General features: G+C 31.6%; 2 protein-coding genes across 2 annotated transcripts; one reads left to right on the top strand and one right to left on the bottom strand.

Annotated features, from left to right (window-relative positions):
* Positions 1–14,536: 14,536 nt before the first annotated feature.
* OCT59_023274 (uncharacterized protein) lies at positions 14,537–14,746 on the bottom strand (the record flags this gene model as incomplete). The annotated part of the gene is made up of 1 exon (XM_066131944.1): positions 14,537–14,746. One exon carries the CDS (start codon positions 14,744–14,746, stop codon positions 14,537–14,539), a length of 210 nt encoding a protein of 69 aa, XP_066006657.1.
* Positions 14,747–15,091: 345 nt separating this feature from the next.
* On the top strand, positions 15,092–18,232 carry OCT59_023273 (uncharacterized protein; the record flags this gene model as incomplete). Its single annotated transcript, XM_066131943.1, has 11 exons — positions 15,092–15,128; positions 15,198–15,409; positions 15,957–16,055; positions 16,125–16,241; positions 16,308–16,452; positions 16,511–16,655; positions 16,729–16,891; positions 16,970–17,142; positions 17,216–17,520; positions 17,602–17,744; positions 17,819–18,232. 11 exons carry the CDS (start codon positions 15,092–15,094, stop codon positions 17,978–17,980), a joined length of 1,701 nt encoding a protein of 566 aa, XP_066006656.1. The 3' UTR covers positions 17,981–18,232.
* Between the last annotated feature and the right edge of the window lie 1,693 nt (positions 18,233–19,925).

Genomic DNA, 19,925 nt, shown 5'->3' with positions numbered 1-19,925 from the left:
GAACCACCAGGTAAGCCAGCAAAGTTACCACTTTGGAGAACTTTATTATCAGCAAGAATGTTGGAGAGACGATTCGTGATGACCTTAACTACACATTTTCGAATTGTTTCCAGAAGAGTAATAGGTCGAGTGTTCTTAAGTTGAGCATCAAAATCGTGAGGTTTTTTAGGAATAGGATAAACCACAGCTTCACGCCAGTCAGCAGGAATATCGCGCGAGAAAGGCAGGTATTGGCCAGTAAAAGAGAGAAATCAAGGCTTCGCCGGACAGATGTTTAATCATCTCATAAGAAATTTTTGAAGGGCCGGAAGCTTTGTTATTTGGCATGGAGGAAATCGCAGTGAGACCATTCTTGTAGCGAAATAGGCGCCAAAACGGGATCGTATAGTGAAGCGGACACATTAGCAAGAGGAGTGTAAGCTTGTTGCCATCGGGCGGGAAATGAAATGATGGAAGAGTAACGGGTCAACGGAGGAGAAACAATTGATTGAAAATGAGAAACAGCTGCATGTTTAATATCCGAAGGATCCGTTAATAAAGTAGGAGTTGAGTCCAAAACGACCAGAACACGGTCAAGAACAATTGAACGTTTTTCTACTGATAAGGCAGAATCTATAAAGGTGCCGAGCGAGTTCAAAAAGTGTTCATCACGTAGTGCAGTATAATATTCCACTGAGTCCGTAAGGTGTTGGGCGAATTTAGTAGATAAAAAGGCAGAAACTAAATTCTTCTGTGATCGTAAAAACGATTTAAATACAGATGCAGGGGTTGTAGAATAGGTAGGAACTGAGTAATCGGGGAGTAAGGATGCAAGATTTTCAAGATGGGAGGGCAAAGCGGCAGTCATTTGCGCAATCTGAGTAGGCCAATTAGAACGACGAGTAGTAAGGCGATATAAAAATCGATCTAAAAACTTGTTAATAGCAATAAGTTTAGTTAATTCGGGGAGAGTACGAATGTCGGTGTATATTGGAGACTTTTTGAAAGGGTAAAGTTTCAATTGCAGCACTAATTATGGCAGCTTTCAATGCATGCCACATACGATCAAGAGAAAGAGAGAATAATCAAAATTAGGGTGATATTGTCTATCTAAATAAACTCCAAGAGAATCATCTACTTCAGTGGTAAAATTATTCCATTGATCAACTGAAGTGGAAGCGTAAGAGAAAATAGTACGCAATTCTTTTTTTTGTTTAAGACGAGATTTAGCCAAGATAGCCAGGCAAGAACTGAAGTCAAAAACAGTTGTAAGAACTTTGTGATCGGTAAAAGGACGATCAAGAAGACCCGGGCAAGAACCTAACGCTTGTGAAAAAAGACCAGGAGCAGGAAAACCAGGTGAAGACCAGATATAATCCAGTCTCGAAGATCCATTATCATGAAAGAAGGTGGAATCGGGGCCAGACCTTTGTAGAGGAATGAGCTTGATGATCGGTAAAAAACCGAGAAGAAAGCAAACGAAGAAGCTTAAAATGATTAGGTGAATAATTAGAATGAGCGATTACATCAGCATTGAAGTCGCCAAGAATAACTACAAAATAATTATTAGCTCGGGCATAATCGAGCCAAGAAAGAAGTTTGGCAATAAGATCATTGCAAATAGATTGATGAACAGAACCAGAAGGGGGATAATATATAGAAATAATAGAAATTTTAGTTTGATGAAAAAACAAATCTAATTTAAGAAGTCGACCGTTCCAAGGATCAATTGTTTGAACATGTTTATGAAGAGGATTACGTAACAAAATGCCAACACCATCATGAGGGCGAGAAGAAGAAGATGAACAAGCCCAATAGGACTTAAAGTAATGTAGGGAGTGTTCATTTTTAAAAATAAATTTAGCATTTGAAGGGGAAAGACGCGTATCATTAATAGATAAAGCACCAAAAGAGGAGTGAAGAAAAAAATTAAGCAAATGTTGTTGTCGAACTGGGGAACATAAACCATTAACATTTAATTGACCAAATTTGATAAGGGGAGAGGGGTGAGGGGAAAAATTATGTTTATTGTTGTCCATCATTATTACACACTGATAAATCGGTAATAAAGAAGGGGAAAAAAAAGAGAACAATTATTGATTAGCTTGGCCTTGTTGCCGAGCTAAGATGAGGTTGTTTTGTTGGATTCCTTCTTTAATCGAGCCAGCCAAAGAGGCAACAGTATCGGAAAGAGAGGAGAGACGCTGTTCCATATCAATAGGGGAGGAAGGAGCGACGTTGGAAGGTGGAATGGGAGCAAAATGAGGAATCGGGAAAAAACCACTTGTTGATTGCAAAGGGGGAGAATTAACATCAACGAGGATATTATTATCAGTTCAATTCACTGTATCATCCCATCCTTGCATAGAGGAAGGGATGTAGGAAGGAGGTTTAGTGACAAAAGTTCCAGGAATAGGAGTACGAGCAGCCGTAGCAGATTCCAAATTAGTGATGCGGCTGTTCGTAGAAGCAAATTGTGTGGTAAGAAGGGCTAATTCTTCAACTACTTTTTCAAGAGCAGCACCAATAGATTTCCAATCAGTAAGTACAGTAGGAGGAGCAGGGTACGTAACATCCATGCCATCAATATAATAATCAAGTTCCTTTTCATCAGGAATGCGACGACGTTGATTATTATTATTATTATTGAGATTATCGCGATTCCATGGTCAGCGTTGAGAACGAGAACGAGATTGTTGTCGGTTATTAGGTCTGGATTTAGAACGATGGCGAGAAGCATTGGTACGGCTTTGTCCATCATTATTGTTATTAGGGCGGGCAAAACGGTTATGTCGTTTGCAGAATGAGAAGGAGGTAGATGCTTGTTATATAAAGCACGTAATTTATCATTAGATTGCCAAGGGCGAGAAGGGCGATTAGGTCTAGATGAAGAACCACATCGATCAGGGGTTACAATTAGGCGATCACATCGATAAACAAAGAAGTGTCACCATCCGGAGAATGCCAGGTAAGGCCGCTTTCTTAAGAAGCGCTGAAATAGATTTAGCATTTTCCATAGCAGTTTCAGAGGCAAAATGGCAATAGGCGTAGGGTTTGGGATTGTAAGAATTCGTAGAGAAGGGAACATTGATAGATTTAGCGGAAATTTCATCGGCAATTTCAGCAAGATTGACTGATATAAGACCACGCGGAAGACTGGCAAGTAAAGCAACATAAGCGCGTCTTTCAGCGCGTTGGTCAGGAGAGAAAGTAGCGGGGCAGATACGCAAACAATGTCCACCACAAAGGACGCCCCAAATAGAGTCGAGGTTCTGTAAAGCACCAGTAGATTCAAAGGTAATGTATGCAGTACAATAAAGTTTAGATAAACGGGTATGGCAACGAGTAATATTGCCGTAACGAGAAAAGGTACCACGCAAAAGAGCGTCAGTTAGAAAAAGGGGGATATCGGTAACCACCAGGGTACGCGCGTGTTCATCAGCCTTAATAGCGGGGGCAGGGTCATATGCGATGGAAATGTAAGCCAAACAAAGAATCCATAGGGGAGGCTGTGGCGTTGTCAAGATCTTCCTTTTTTCGGAAGTGGACGATGATCCTCTTCAAATCGTTGGATCCACTACACGTGGCACGACTACCATAAGAGGAGAACAAGGAAAGTTGTCGATCAACTGCGTCGCACGCGTCGCGGTTCGAAGCGAAGTGATTCCAAAAGCCATCGACGTCATTGTGAGCGGCCGGCGCGTAGAGTGTAGGTTGAGATTGCACTGCAGCTTGGGACGCGTCCGGAGAGGTAACACATTCAGGGAAAGAGACTGCGGGAGTAATTTCAGGGCTTTTGCCTTTATCGTTGTTGTTAGCAGGGGCGTGTTGCGAAGCATCGAGAGAGGAGGTATCGGGTTGAGAAGGTATCTCAGCGGAAGTTGTCTCACGGGGGCCGGAGGAGGCGTGAGAGGTTTATCAATCAGGCCGATGTGAGTCGTCGGCGGACTGCAGTACGTTTATTAGTAGAGGTGGTCGAAGGTGGAGTGTTCGAAGGGCCAGACATAAGGCTTTGACCAGAAACGTTGCCAGTTGGAGAGCTAGAGGCAGGACGTTTAGATGTAGTATCTTTGTTAGACTGGTTATTTTTCTTTTTGTTATCTTTACCCATTTGTAAAGTGTCATAGCAGTTATCTAAAATAAAGAAATTATAAAGAAAAAGTAATAAAAAACTCCGAAAAAATTTTTTATTTTTTTCGTAAATATTGTCAAGTGAGCAGAATGGGAGAGAGTTAGTTTTATCCTTTTATGATTACTAACTGATGAGTTATTCAACAAAATGTTAAGCATCGGCATTATTATATTTCTTGATTTACGTTTACTGCACCATTTAACATTTTGCTAAATTTCTCAGTACCTAGTGATTGTAAAAAGACGATTAATAGCTCGTTGGAATTGCCTCATCAAGACGAATCGAATGGTGGTAAGCTCATCTCTCTGTGATTAATATTGACAGAGTTACTACTTAAAAACCATTTAATATTTTTTAATTTCGGAAATTGATCTAGTAATTTGATTTTGATATATTTTATACCATTAGATTCGTCGCATCAAGGCGAATCGAATGGTAGTAAGATCGTCTCTCTAGGATCAATATTGGCAGAGTTATTACACAAAAACCATTAATATTTTTTAATTTTGGAAATTAATCTAGTGATTGGATTTCGATATATTTTATACCATTAGAACCGTCTCATCGAGACGAATCGAATGGCGGTAAGATCATCTCTTTACGATTAATATTGGCGGAGTTACAATACAATAAAGTTTTAAGTATAATTTTGGTCAAAATTATGTTAATTTTTGGCCGGAATTATGATATTCTAATATAAGAAATTTTTTATAGTCACATCTTTTTATAATCACCAAATATGGACTGTCCCAAATGTGTAACTATAAAGAGAGTTGACTGTATAAACATATTTTTATCTGCTTTGCAAGCCCTATAAAAAATATATATACAGTTAGTATACTGTATTTTTGTATTTTGCGAACAGTATATTTATAGTATTATTACCGTATAATTACAGTATTTTCACATACTGTATATATTCGGTATTCTGCACACCGTATCATATATACGGTTTGCATACAGTATATTTTTCCAGTTTTACCCGTATATTTTATACTTGTAAACAGTAGAAAAACCATATGTTTTATACTAATAAACAGTATATTGTTTTATATTTTATATTGCGAACAGTATACTTTTTCAGGATAAACCGTATATTTTATACTGATAAACAGTACTTTTTTCCAGTTTAAACTGCATATTTTGTACTGATAAATAGTATATATTATTTAATTAAATCGTATATTTTATATTTGCAAACAGAATTTAAAATGCATTTATAATTAATAAAATTTTTATTAAATAATATTAAATATACAAATATTTTTTATAAATAATATAAATAAAAAACTAGTATAAAATAATATACTATTTGTAAAAAAAATAATATTAGCAAAATATAAACAAAAAAAAGAAATTTAATTAGTAATATTATCATTATTTTAAATATAAAAAAGGAATAATAAAAGGTTAGTAAAAAAAAAGAAATTTAATTAGTAATATTATCATTATTTTATTAAATATAAAAAAGAAATAATAAAAAGTTAGTAATATTATTAATATATTAGTTAGATATAAAAAAGTAATAAAATAATAGTAGTAATAATGTTAGTAATATATTAAAAAAATTAAATAAAATACATAAAAGTAAAAAAAAAAATATAATATTAATATAAAAATAAAAACATAAAGCGGTGTACATATAGTTGTTTAATTAATATTGTTAAAATTCACCATTACAATTCCTGAGAGATATTAGTGAAAGTAATTGTTAATTGATATACGTACATATCACTTTTTGTATAATTAGTAGTTTGGTACAAATATATATTATATATTATCAAAATAAGTTTTTTATTTAATTTTTATTATTATATATTAAAATAATTTTGGTATTCATTTTTATTGTTTTTTTTTTTCTAAAAAAAAGAAGAGAAAAGAATATTTTTCAAAAATAAACAAAAAATAAACAATAACCTGTTATTAATGCATGTGATCAGTGATCAGCTGAATTTTAATTGGTTAAATATAGAAATGCGAAAATTAAAAAGCAGAAGTATTTTTTTTAAAATTTAAATCATACAGATTGTTTTTAAAGTTTAATTAGTAATTTAAAAGTTCTTTTTTTTAATAAGAAAATTTGTAAAAATTTTTCTTAATACTGCTTAATTTTTAAATTAAAGCCTTAATACTAAATTAGCTAAATTAGAATTAAGAAAAATTTGTAAGAATTTTCTTTGATACTGCTTAATTTTTAAATTAAAGCCTTAATACTACTAACACTGGTCAAAATCGATTCTATCGGGTACATATCCACTGGTAAAAAAATGATTTATCCTACACATATCTTACACATATTGGGTACTCAAAATGTAGAAAATCATACACAAATAATACACATATCATCACATATCGGGTACTAATATATATATCATACATATATCAGGTACCTGATAGGTATACTATATATATAAGTACCCGATATGTATATGATATGTGTATTATTTGTGTATGATTTTCTACATTTTGAGTACCTGATATATGTAAGATATGTGTAGGATATGTGTAGGATAGACCATTTTTTTACCAGTGATCGGGCACCCATATATCGGTGACTAACAAGATATATATCGGGCATTTTTACGTATTGGGTACCCGATTTTTCACATGCAAATTACTAAGATCCCAATATCTAAACTATATTAGTCACTGACACATATTAGGTATCCGATATGTGAAATATTTATGTTGTCTCCAGATCGATTCTTGCAAGCTCGCACTTTAGATTGATGTGAATCATTGATAATCGAGTGTCTCGGTTTTTAATCTGAGGCAAATAAAAAAAAATTTTTCGATCGTTTTATTAATCTAAAATAGTGCTAGTTTAACTCATACTAACTACACTAAAAATTATTTTAATTAATTATGAAGTTTTTAATAGAAACGGTTCTTTCAAGGCTAATTGGCACTGGTAAAAAAATGGTCTATCCTATACATATCCTACACATATCTTACATATATCGGGTACTCAAAATGTAGAAAATCATACATAAATAATACACATATCATACACATATCGGGTACTTATATATATAGTATACCTATCGTCATCGATATATGTATGATATATATATTAGTACCCGATATGTGTATGATATGTATATTATTTATGTATGATTTTCTACATTTTGAGTACCCAATATGTGTAAGATATGTGTAGGATAAATCATTTTTTTACCAGTGTGGCTTCTTTGAGGCAAGTTTTGAAAGCTTTTATTTTTATTTTTTTTTTCTTTTTCAGAACGGTACTAACCATTCCTTCCTTTTTCTTTTTTGTTAAACATTTTAAGGTAGGTTCTGGAAGGTTTTTTTTGTTTTTTTCTTTTTAAGAACTGTATTAGTTTTTATACCCATCTCTTTTTTCTTTTTTAATAGGAACGGTTAAAATGTTCTTTTACGTATTAAGGTAGAATTCACATTTTTTTTTATTTTTTTTTTTTGAATGGTACTAACCATTTTTTTTCTTTTTTTTAGCATTTCGACCTGGACTCTCCCAGTAAATAGGTGTGCTATGATGTCTACTATGATGTTAGTTTCTTTCTCCTAGAACGGTATTGACCGTTCTTTTGTCTTTTTTTTAGCATTTCGGCCTGGGCTCTCTTCCGGTAAATAGGCATTTCTACGGTGTCTATAGTGTTGGTTTTTTCTCCTAGATACTAACCATTCTCTTCTCTTATTTAATAGGAATAGATTAATGGTTTTTTGAGAATAGGTAAATAAGACTTTAAGTAAGAAAACGTAGGAATGTTAGAGAAATGAAATTTTATAATAAGAGGAACGAAAAATTTAATGTTTATTATTTAATCTGATATTAAATAATATAAAAATTATGTATAATCTTAAATTAACAAATAAAATTAACTTTAAATTCAAATTTCTTTATTATTTTTTCATATAATTCATCAGTAATAATGCATTTCTTGACTAATTAATATATTTTACATATAATAAATGCCGCATTACATGAACGTCCACTATGGCATCTACTGCTATAGCCTTCTGAATACAGCGACATTTATTACTGTTGCATTCACCTTTACAATTACATATACCCCCTGATACTAAACCAACGTGCAGCCTCTCTAATTGATAGTCTAGGCCGAAATGCTAAAAAAAAATAAAAGAACAGTCAGTACCGTTCTAAGAGACAAAAAAGAACGATTAATACTGTTTTAGGAGAAAGAAACTAACATTATATAGTAAACATTACAGCACACCTATTTACCAAATGCTAAAAAAAAAGAAAAAACGGTTAGCCCGTTTAAAAAAGAAAAAAAAATTGAATTCTATCTATTAAAGAACATTTTAACCGTTACTATTAAAAAAAGAAAGGATGGATTAAATACGGTTCCTAAAAAGAAAAAAAAACAAAAAAAACCTCCCAGAATCTACCTTAAGATGTTTAACAAAAAAGAAAAAGGAAGGAATGGTTAGTACCGTTCCGAAAAGAAAAAAGCAAAAAAAAATAAAATAAAAGCTTCCGAAATTTACCTCAAAGAAGCCAATTAGCCGTGAAAAACCGTTTCTATTAAAAACTTCATAATAATTAAAATAATTTTTAGTTACTAATGGGTTAAACTAGCACTATTTCAGATTAATAAAATACATATACATGTTAAAGATGATATCATAGGGACGAATGAGACATGATGATATTAATAGGAAACGTATGAGATAATTCAAATTGTCCTAATTTATCTTACAAAAATCTTCGTTATACTAAAAAAAATTCGTTTTAAGGTCATTTATAGTACATATTTGAATTAATAATATTTTCTTTGTCGGCATAACAACTTTTTTTCATAAATGCGTACCACACTAAAGATTCATGATATTGTGAAATTCGTTATATCAAAATAGGGCCTTTCTTGTATGGCTTTATTGCGCTATACATTCTAATTATCAACTGATTATGGTTTGCTTTGCTTATGATAGTGCTTATCCCGTTTGATTATGTCATAATAAGAGGAATTAACTAATCAGAAATAGTAGCTTTACCTTTTTAATAAAAAAATGCAAGAAAAAATTTCATTTCCTGTTACAAAGAAATAAACAGGATTTATTAAATAAAGCTTATTAAAATATGATAATTAATTTTTATAAGGTATGTAAACCGTGTTAAAAAGGCAAAATTTACCAGTGAACTTGTCTGTTACATCATTTTTTTTTTTTTAAAAAAAAGGCTTATTAAAATATGAATAATTAAGGTATGTAAAACGTGTTAAAAAGGCAAAATTTACCAGTAAAGAACTTGTCTGTTACATCATTTTTTTTAAAAAAAAAAGGCTTATTAAAAAAAATAATTAAAAAACGGAAAATTTTTTTTTTGATAATTTTTTTTTATTTTTATATATAATGGCTTCCATTTCTTTTACATTTTTGATCAATCTTTCACATTTAGATAAAAATTTTATTCATATCAATATAATATAATTTCTGTAAAAAAATATCTTGATACGAATATCATTTCTCCATGACATTTTTTTTAAATATTAATTAATTAATATAATTTTTTTTTTATCTTTTTTTTTTTTCTTAAAAAATTTTTATAATTAATATAATTTCTTTTGATACGAATATCATTTTCTCCACGACATTTTTTTTTTTTTTCTTATTTTATTTTATTTTTTTATTAAAAGTTTTTTTTTCTCAAAATGCCTGAGAACATTAATGTACCGGAAGAGGTTGAACATACGGTTCCTTTATTTATCTCATCTTTTGAAAATTCAATTATTATATTCACCAAGAATTTTTTAAATATTGAAATTATTTCTTGTACTATATCTTTGATCTTATAACATTGCCATAAGTGATCATAAGTTTCTTCCTCAATTCCGCAAAAATTGCATTTCCACCTATTATCATATAACTCAGGCTTACGTTTCTTTAAATTAGCACATGTTGGTAATTCATCACAACATATTTTTATTCTAAATGATTGCAAGTAATGATCTTCAAATAACGTATCATATTGATTAATACAATTTAATTTTAAAGACATTTTCCAATCTATCAATTCCAGTAATTCAGGTTGTTGGTATATTAAGCTTCTATTTAACGACATAAATTCATTTACAAATTGAGCATCTTTAACTCCTTTTATCGTTAATATAGAATTTCGTTCAATAGGCATATCACGCCAACATATTGTCTCATTGTGTAACAACAATGTATCTTCTACTATTAATGTTTCTTTTTCAATACCTAGTTTTGCCAATTTGTCTACTGTCTTATTATTTTCATTGTCTCCATGTGCTTTGATCTTTATTAAATTTATATTAAGATCATAAATTTTCACCATTTTAAGCAATAACAGCTACCAAATTTTATAATTAACTTTTGATTTTTCAATTTCTGATATTGTTTCATTATACAGTTTGTCAAATATATTAATAACCCACTGTGAATCTGTATGTATTCTTACCTCCGCCACTTTCGGGCACACCATTACGCTCAGAATTACCGCCATCAGCTCTGCTTTATTTGATGATGGATTATCTTTTATACTACAATTGAATTCCTTATTGATAGGGGAGCTAATTAAAAAAGCACTACCCATTTTCATTTCTCTTGTTGTCATGTTTTTCATAGATCCGTCTGTATATATCTCAATCTTCTTTTTACTTTCTAAATGCTTTATTATTTCCAATAATTCTAATCAGTACTTTTTTGGATATATATACCGCAATAATCCATTAACTCTTTCAACATCATTCACTTTTACATTTAGTCCCCCATAATGTTTACATTTAGCTTGAGCAAGTACTTCATATATAGAGTTATCAATTATATAATGATCATTTTGTATAAAGCTGGCATTAATTTTTACGCTATTATCTATCGCAGCTTTTGTGATGCATCGCATGTTTGAATTATTTCTTCTGTTTCTTGTACGATCTGTTTTAATTTCACATCCTCTACACTTTTTAATTATGGGCAATTGTAATAAAGGTGATATTGTATCATTCTCTATCTCTTGTATCCAATGTTCTATTACAAATTTACCATTATCTGGTTTATCTATAATACGCCCTATTATTGATGTATTCACTTGATCATTAAACGTTGCTATCCAATTTCTTGATTTAAACTCTTCACTATCAACATTGTTTTCAATTAAATTGTGTTCCAACTGATATATACTTTTCACCTTTTTTGAAATTAAAGGTTTGTCAATTAATTTTTTTTCAATAGTTTTAAACCATCCAGGGATTTTTCCTTGTGTATTAATTTTCATTCTATGTTTCAAATCCTTATACCTCAAGAGACATATTCCATCTGAAGATATTAATTGACTGACAAAACATACATTTTTTCCTTTTAAGCCTTTACTAATACCACTTTGAAAAAGCTCCTTATGCGTGAATATATCTTTTAATGGTAGAGAAACTCCTTGTATTTGATTTATTTTAACTTTACTTGCTCTTATAGTTAACATATTATCAAATAACAATGCTAGATTTCGTACTAGCAAACAGTGCCTAATTTGCAGATTTTTTGGACTAATATTCCATTCTCCTAATAGCGACTTATTATATAATAATTCACTTTGTAATTTTTTACAATTTATTTCAAAAACATCTTTCGTTAAACCTTTAGCAGTTACTTGGTTATATACTCTACTTAACTGTCATTGAGCTTGAATCATATTGATATCTTTAATATTATATCCCATTGATGAATGTATTATACTATTAGGCGTTGTAAGTGGCAGGGATACTTTCCGTTTAAACATGTATCTACATATGGCGTTCAATTTTTCTACTTGTGTTCCTGACCATACTATGAGTTGCGCTTTATAATCAATGCGAGGGATAATCACGTAATTATATATGTATTTCATCTGTAAATCTGTCACCTTCTTTGACCTTATCGTTTTATTATATCCATTAATAATCTTTAGTTTGGGTTGATGCTAGAACGGTTTCCTTCTCTATATTTAAGCGATAATAGTGAACGTAGTGAGCGATTTGATCTTAATAGTTCAACACTCTGTCCACTATGTAATGGAGATCATAAAGAAGAAAGTTTATGGAAAGATATAAAGGGTAAATGGGGTGCTGGTGAATATTGTGGAGAATGAACTTATCATATCACATGCAAAAATCCTCTTAATTATGAAACCCCAATAGTATCTGTAAAAGCATAGAGGGCGAAAACTTTGTCATGTAAACTGATCACCTAAAATGCGCAGAAGATATCAGAGAAATTCTTGCCAAATTAATAAATATATCATGCGTAGTAAGTACATCATCTCTATACTTCTCAGTAATAATAGCTAGGAGGATTGTCTTTATAAGACCCTGGTATGCTATTTTTGTAATAATGAAACCAGGTCTAAGGTCTTATGAAATGCTGTCATATTTTTGCAAATTTATGGGGTTAGATCGTAAGGATAGATCAATGAATAATTAATCCATCGACTTTTTTTCTGGAAAGTTCTGGCATAATACACATATTACGAATCTTTGATTTAGCATTATGCGGATTAATCTGACATCCCTGATGTTAGTATGAGATAAAAATTGGAATTGAGCATCTTGATTTACTGATTTACAGATCTTGACCCCTTTTTTTCTCATATAGTTCAAAAAAAGAAATGTAATGTAAAGTAATACACTTTCAGAGTTTTGGAAAAATTGACTGTCACACTGATAGGGAGTTTACATGTCATACATCTTGTATATCCTTGTATCGTATGTTAGAATGAAAATGGAAATTGGGCGTTCGAATTAAGAATAAACGGTAGATTTATTTTCTCTATTAGCATTAGCTTAACATTATGCGTACTCATTTTCCGTTTTTGGTAATAACATCTAATATGAAATTGGGTATTTTGAAAATGGTATGAATATTATTACATTAATCAGTTTCTTCAAAACATCAGATTTTCTTTTAAGCGCTATTATTACAATTCAGGGAAAAGACAGTTGTTATTATTGGACAGGATCCAGGCCGTCATTTTATTGCTTTAGGTGGAAAAAATATAATTATAAAAAAATGTAATAATGACAAGTACACATAATGAAGCAAAGTAATGTTTTATTTGATCTATTTAAATTGGGTTAAATTCTCTTTTCGTGCATAGTAGGCATATAGTATAAAATAAAACTTTTTTCCAGTACATTTACGCAAGAGAATTGCATATTAAAAAGAATCAATTGTTAATAACTAAAAAACTTGATCTACCAATAAGATCTACTCAATGTCAAACAACTTCCCAACTAAGGTTGCGAGCTAAACTAGTTTTTGAATTTGGCAAAATGTCTAAACCTCAGTTTCGTCAATTTTTTTATAAGAGTTCAGTTTATTATAATTTTGTCATTTCATATGATTTTTATAGTCAAGTTTCACCAAATTTTTATTAATATTTTAATATAGTTTTGTCAAGTTTCGCATTTACTATAGAGTTTCGCCTGCAACCTTATTCCCAACAACCTTTTTTCTGACATACCCTTTACCTGACAATGATTACCCGACAAGACATATTCCCAAATGAACATTTTACCGACATGACACATTCCCTAATGGACATTATACCGACATTCTAGTTTTCCCAACATGACATTATCCTGACAACATATATCCTGACAGACATTTTCCCAACATGTTGAAAATGATTACGAAAAGTAATTTATTACTGCTGTAATAATGTATCATGTTTATAAATATAAATATAATTTTCTTACATGCTACCACAACCAAAAATTTCAAAAAAGATTAAATTTGTAAGGAAACAATTTATTTAATTATATTAGATATTGTAAAATTTGGAATTATACGATATAAAAAAATGTTAAATCACTGAAAAAGCTGTTTTAAATGAAATAATTAATAGCTTTATTTAAAAATAGATAATTTCATTGCTATAAAGTTAATTTTTTCCACAATGATTAATTGAATTCATATGAAATCCGATAATAAAAGATTTCCATAAAGGGAAACCAGTATTTTTGTCTTACGAAATAGAAACTGCATAATAATAACGATCTTTTAATTTTAGGAATTGTTTTGTAAATAATTTATTATGTGATTATGGATGGGAAGAAATTTGATTGGCTTTATTTATACTTTTTTTTATCTCTACTTCAAAATTTACAGATTTTCAGATTTTTGGAATTTTTCACTTATCCATTTTTTGCAACTAAAATAAATTTTTGTAGGTACGCAACGGGTTGCTGCTAGTGATTTTGTTATAAAAATTTGCACTATGAAAATGAAATATACAGTATACATGAAATTGCGAATTTTTATTAAAATAAATATGAATAAACAAATAATAAAAATTTTCTCCATATGTTTTATCTTAAATAATTGGAAATCACTTTTTTTTAATCGGGAAAATGTCTGTCGGGATATGTGTTGTCGGGATAATGTCATGTCGGGAAAAATAGCATGTCGGTATAATGTCCATTAGGGAATGTGTCATGTCGGTAAAATGTTCATTCGGGAATATGTCTTGTCGGGTAATCGTTGTCGGGTATCGGGAAAAAGGTTGTCGGGAAATCGTGGTGTAACCGATCTACTACGCCTAATCATGTCATTGCTCAACTCTTCGGGAGTCATGCCTTTTTTGACCTTAACCGCTGTTTTTTTGTTCATTGGTCCAGTGTTAATCATAGGGATCGCTACCATGTGGTCAATCTCAAACAAAAAATTTCCGATGGACTTTCTGCACGTGTCACCAAAATTGTCAACGATCTTGATACAAAAAATAATACACTGGAGGAAATCGAAAAGACCTTTACAAAAAGTTTATGGCAGAATTCAATACTAAAATCTCTAATGAAGTCACCACACGCCTTTCTGAAATTATCCGATTTTGACCAACATTAGTGTGTCCAACATCGATATAAAAGTGTGCAAATCAGAATCATGTGACTTTAGAATCCATAATTATTACATTGAGTCATGAGTGGCTTAGTACGGTACAAATCGATATTTATTCGCTTAAACTTCTTAAAACTGTATTATCAAACCATGTCAACAACATTCACTACTGAAAACACATTGGAAGGTAAGTTTGTATTCTCTTCAAACATCTTGTTTTTGGATTTCTGCCTTTCTAAAAGTTTCTTCACGTTAGGAATCTCAATAAAAGATCCAAACTACTTCACAGCTGAAAACGACTGGTCTTTGTTGGGTTTTTTACTCTATCGTCAACAATGCAGTGATTTTCTACCCAATAAGAGCGAAGAACATCATCGATATTCCTTAAACCTTAGAGAAATAATGGGCTGTGAAGAAACACCAGTACATTTATTGAGACGGGCTGGCAGAGCAATTAGTTCAATACAGGTTAAGTGTTTTCATATCCCATTATATTCAAGTACAATTGGGAACCCATTCTTGTAGCAGTGGACGGGTCTGAAAGGTATATAACCTTTTGGATGGGGTTGAGGCCTGCGTTCAAGCACCCAACACTCCTGGTTGAGATCGGGAAGTGCATGAGTTGAGGCTCGTGGTGTTTCCGTCCTGTGTGAATGATTTTTCCTATCCGACTGTAAGTGGACGGGTCTGAAGGGTATATAACCTTTTGGATGGGGTTGAGGCCTGCATTCAATCACCCAACACTTCTGGTTGAGGCCGGAAAGTGCATGAGTTGAGGCTCGTGGTGGTTCCGTCCTTGTGAGCGGTTTCTAGTTTGTAAGCGGACGGGTCTAAAGGATGCCTTTGGATGGGGTTGAGGCCTGCGTTCAATCACCCAGCACTCCTGATTGAGGTCGGGAAGTGCATGAGTTGAGGCTCGTGGTGGTTCCGTCCTTGCAACTGGAGTTGCATTTGTAGTATATAGTATTTGGTGAATTTGGCTTTCACAGACTAAGGAATGTTATATCGTTAATAGACGGAAAAGAAATCACAGCTTATAGACGAATTCTGGAAGAGTGCTACATCGATGCAAAGGCGGAAGATAGAAGCTGTAGCTGAACGCGAGGCTTTGTTGGTACGGAACATTTGATATGTAATATATCAAGGTATATGACATGGAAACATTAACTTTTTCATTTCATAGGAGGAGCACACCACAAATGCTGTGTACTCTGTATACTCTACATCTAGAAATGGACGGATTGTGCAGGAAAAACTTACGAGAAGATTAGAGGATACGGACCTGGGTCTTCAAAAAAAGGTACAGTACTTAATAATAAATTCAAATTCATTATGTTTTTAATTAGAACTATAATTTTTACTTTAGGACAATGAACCAAACTTCAAGCGGAAAAAAATAGAAGATTTCTTTCCCGTTCGTGCTGTCACTCCATCCACTGATATGAATAATGACTATACGGACCATGCTGGCGAAAAATCAGTCCCATTAAGTCCTCCACAAGACGCGGAAGGTGATTATGTGAAAGATCCGGAATACTTCGATAAACTTGGATTTAACCTATATTGGAGGTGAAGAAGAACCTACACCACCACTCCCAAAATCTAGAATTCCAGTAGAAAAAAGTTGGGACTCATTTATGATTGATGAAATTGATATAGCAAAATGTTTTAGTTCCCTTCGCAAATCCCTACCAAAAACAAATCACGAGGTCCAGTAAGTATTCTATATAAGGATTTTGCGGATGAGTATTGTAATAAATTCACTTATATCATCCTTCTCCTTGAAGCCCACAATACTGGGGAATCCTTGACTTAACGGGACAGCATAAACCAACGAAGAAAATGTTATGGAAGAAATGGAATTATCTGGTCGATGATTTCCGAGTTGATGTTGGATGGAAAATGATAGGGCTTGACCAGTCCGAACTAGACTTTTTTGATAATATGGAGGTAATGTGTTTACATGTATTTAACCATTGCTTTTGTTTCGCTAATTTCCTTATCCCACATGTGCTCTTTTTTGAATAGGACTTAGAAGTTCAGCAAACATTGCCTATACTAAATGCCCATCTGACAATATTAAAGTCGTATCTTGAATATCTTAAACTACCACTTAATGAGGGAGAACTTATGATCCGCTTTGTGGCCCCTGCCTTCAATATGAGCTTGGACCCAAATCAAGAAAAATTTCGAAAACATTGGTAATTTTAAAAATCATCTCTGTTTTGTATATTTTATTAATCTCATTTTGACATCTTATTTTTTGATCTTCAGGTCTGAACAACAACTAATAGCAAGCCAGGAAAGGCGCAGAGAAGGTCAAGATCCTAATAATGAGCGTGCACGTGCTGGGCAAAAGACCGATATTATAATCGATTTACCAACAGGACCAGCTTTAGAAGGTTTCATTTGCGAAGTCTCGGGAGGACTTCCAGCAGGTTGTCCAAAAAAAATTTGGACAGATAAGCTAAAACTGATGGTTGGAATGCGAGACATGATAAACAGAATAATGAAGACCTTTCCTGGTTTACTATCGACGGATTATATGAAAGTTGTGGTATTCGGGTGCCAAGTTATCGGTAAATTGTCTTATTTAAAGAGTAAGCAATAGAAATTTCTGATAAGACTGCTAACAAGATGTGCGCTTTTTTATGTCACAGGCTTGCAGATGAATCTATATGCAATGGATGTCCGGAATCCAGGGATTTATCGTTTTGGAATAGTTGACAAGGTATCTTTGCCTGCTTCGGCAAAAGAGTTGCCTACATATGAGGCAGTGCATTTGATGCTACGTTCTCTGGAGGTTGTTGTTCATTTACTCCCTTTCTATCATTCATTGTATATCTCATCATGTTTATCAAATTTAATTTTTTACAGCACCGATTGAGCGATCTTACTGATTATTGTACGGCTCTTAAAGTTAAACACTCAAAGTTAAGGCGAAAACGTAATTATGTGTACCAAGAGGACAGTCTGGCATTTTCTAATAATACCCCGAATTCATCCCCCAAAATTAAGCTTCCCAATATTAGATCATAGTAATAAGTACTTTCGGGATATGGACACTTTTTCACAAGTTGTACAAACCCATAATTTGGTGGATTTTTTTTAATTTTTATATGAAAAAAATTTTTTACTATTACAGTGCGGTACCTCTATAATAGGTACCCCTTATATCTTGTGATCTAATGGTCAGAATTTTATAAAATTTTAAAATTAGATAGCTTTTAAAAAGATAAATACATTAAGCAAATAAAAAAATTTTCTCAATTTTTTTTGCTGACATAATACAAAATCACATGACTTAAAATAAATTTGATTGGCTGATGCAATACCTAATGTTAATGCATAATTTTTTATATATAATTTATTATTCATTATAATTATTTAAAGTAATTTGATTAAGTATATTATCAGGAACTTTTCTATGGGATTTATATTTTTTTTAGCAAGTTTTCCCATGATTCTTTTTTGAGAAATAGATATAATATAATTTGTAATAAATAAAAACTACCAAAAATTTTTTTGAATTTTTTTTCAAAATTTTTTTAACAAAGTATGGGTAAGTTTATAAGCTAAAATGATTTATTTGAATAAGCACTATCAAATGATTATTTTTTTTTATGTTACACAAAAATCACTTATTCTCAAATTTTTCCCATCATAATAAATTACCCGAACTTCAAACTTATGTAGCACTAGCAAAATTTATTATTTTTTAATCTAATCCGATAAGTTTAAAAGCTCTTGATATGCTTTATTAAAATTATTGGTTAGAATTTTAAAATATTATTTTTTGCTAATGTGACATCTTTTTGAAAATGTCACATTATGACTATAAAATTGGGTTGGTTATAGAGGTACCGCACTGTAGCTATTTTTTATCATTTATGATTATTGCAAATTTTTTTATAACTGAGATTAAATGTATTGGGAAGAGAGGAAGATCGCGAAAAAAAATCATAGTAAACATGGGTATTGTGATTATAACTGTGCGTCAGAAAAAAAACAAGATTAACTACACAATAAACAAATTTTTTCTTTGTAAAAGCGCATCCTCAGGTCACATGATTTTATTTATTTGGCAAAAACTGTAACGATCAAAGTCCTGGCATTTTTTTTCCTATACGTATGAAAAGACAAAGTAGCATCGAGGTAGGGCAATGATAGAACAAGTTAAAACTTTTTCACTATCAACTATTACAAGTTTGTCTTGAAATGACATTAAATATAAAATGCTTTGTAGATAAAATACTATTACTGCGTTACATTACACAGACCGAAAATTCTTTGATAAACAGTTATATAACAAAATAAAGTTTCGCCCAATAGGAGTTATATTTTTAACTCATCTATATGTTGTGTGAACTGATCATTGATCTACATTACTGCGCCTAAGACATGTATATTAATGCATCAAAAATTAAAAAAGGGTAGATCATCTCATGATTCAAGTTGCTGGAGCCAGGGTGATACAGTGGTTATATCCATGATACAATATACGTCATGCCACAAATAATGTAATCGAACAAAAAAATGAATCTTATAATATACTTACTATAAATCACTATAAGTCTTTAAAACTGCTATAATAAAAAATTGATAAAATCAGTGAAATTGTTATATATTACTATAAACTCCCTATACTCATAAAATGGTTAAAACTAACTATTCTGGTTTAAATCCTGTAGTAGTGCAGGCATTAAATATAGATATAGTGGTGAAATGCCAGAAATGTGGTGTTCTTGTGTTCATTATCCATTCAAGAAACTTCTCGAATATAATCCAGAATACTTCTCGAAGAATGGGTTTATCCAGATAATTGAAAGATCATATATAGATAGAAAATTTAAAGCTGGGAGACGCTCATTTCATATTTATTGCACTGTATGCGACTCCTTAGTAATTATTTGTGAAAATACTATTAAATGTGGCAATGATCATCTGAAGAAATGTATTGCTAGAACGGCCAAAAAGAGAGTAT

This window comes from Rhizophagus irregularis, chromosome 32, assembly GCF_026210795.1.
Source record: "Rhizophagus irregularis chromosome 32, complete sequence".
Classification (NCBI taxonomy): Eukaryota; Fungi; Glomeromycota; class Glomeromycetes; order Glomerales; family Glomeraceae; genus Rhizophagus; species Rhizophagus irregularis.
Note: the sequence above shows the minus strand (reverse complement) of the source record. Positions and strands in the feature narration are given on the sequence as shown.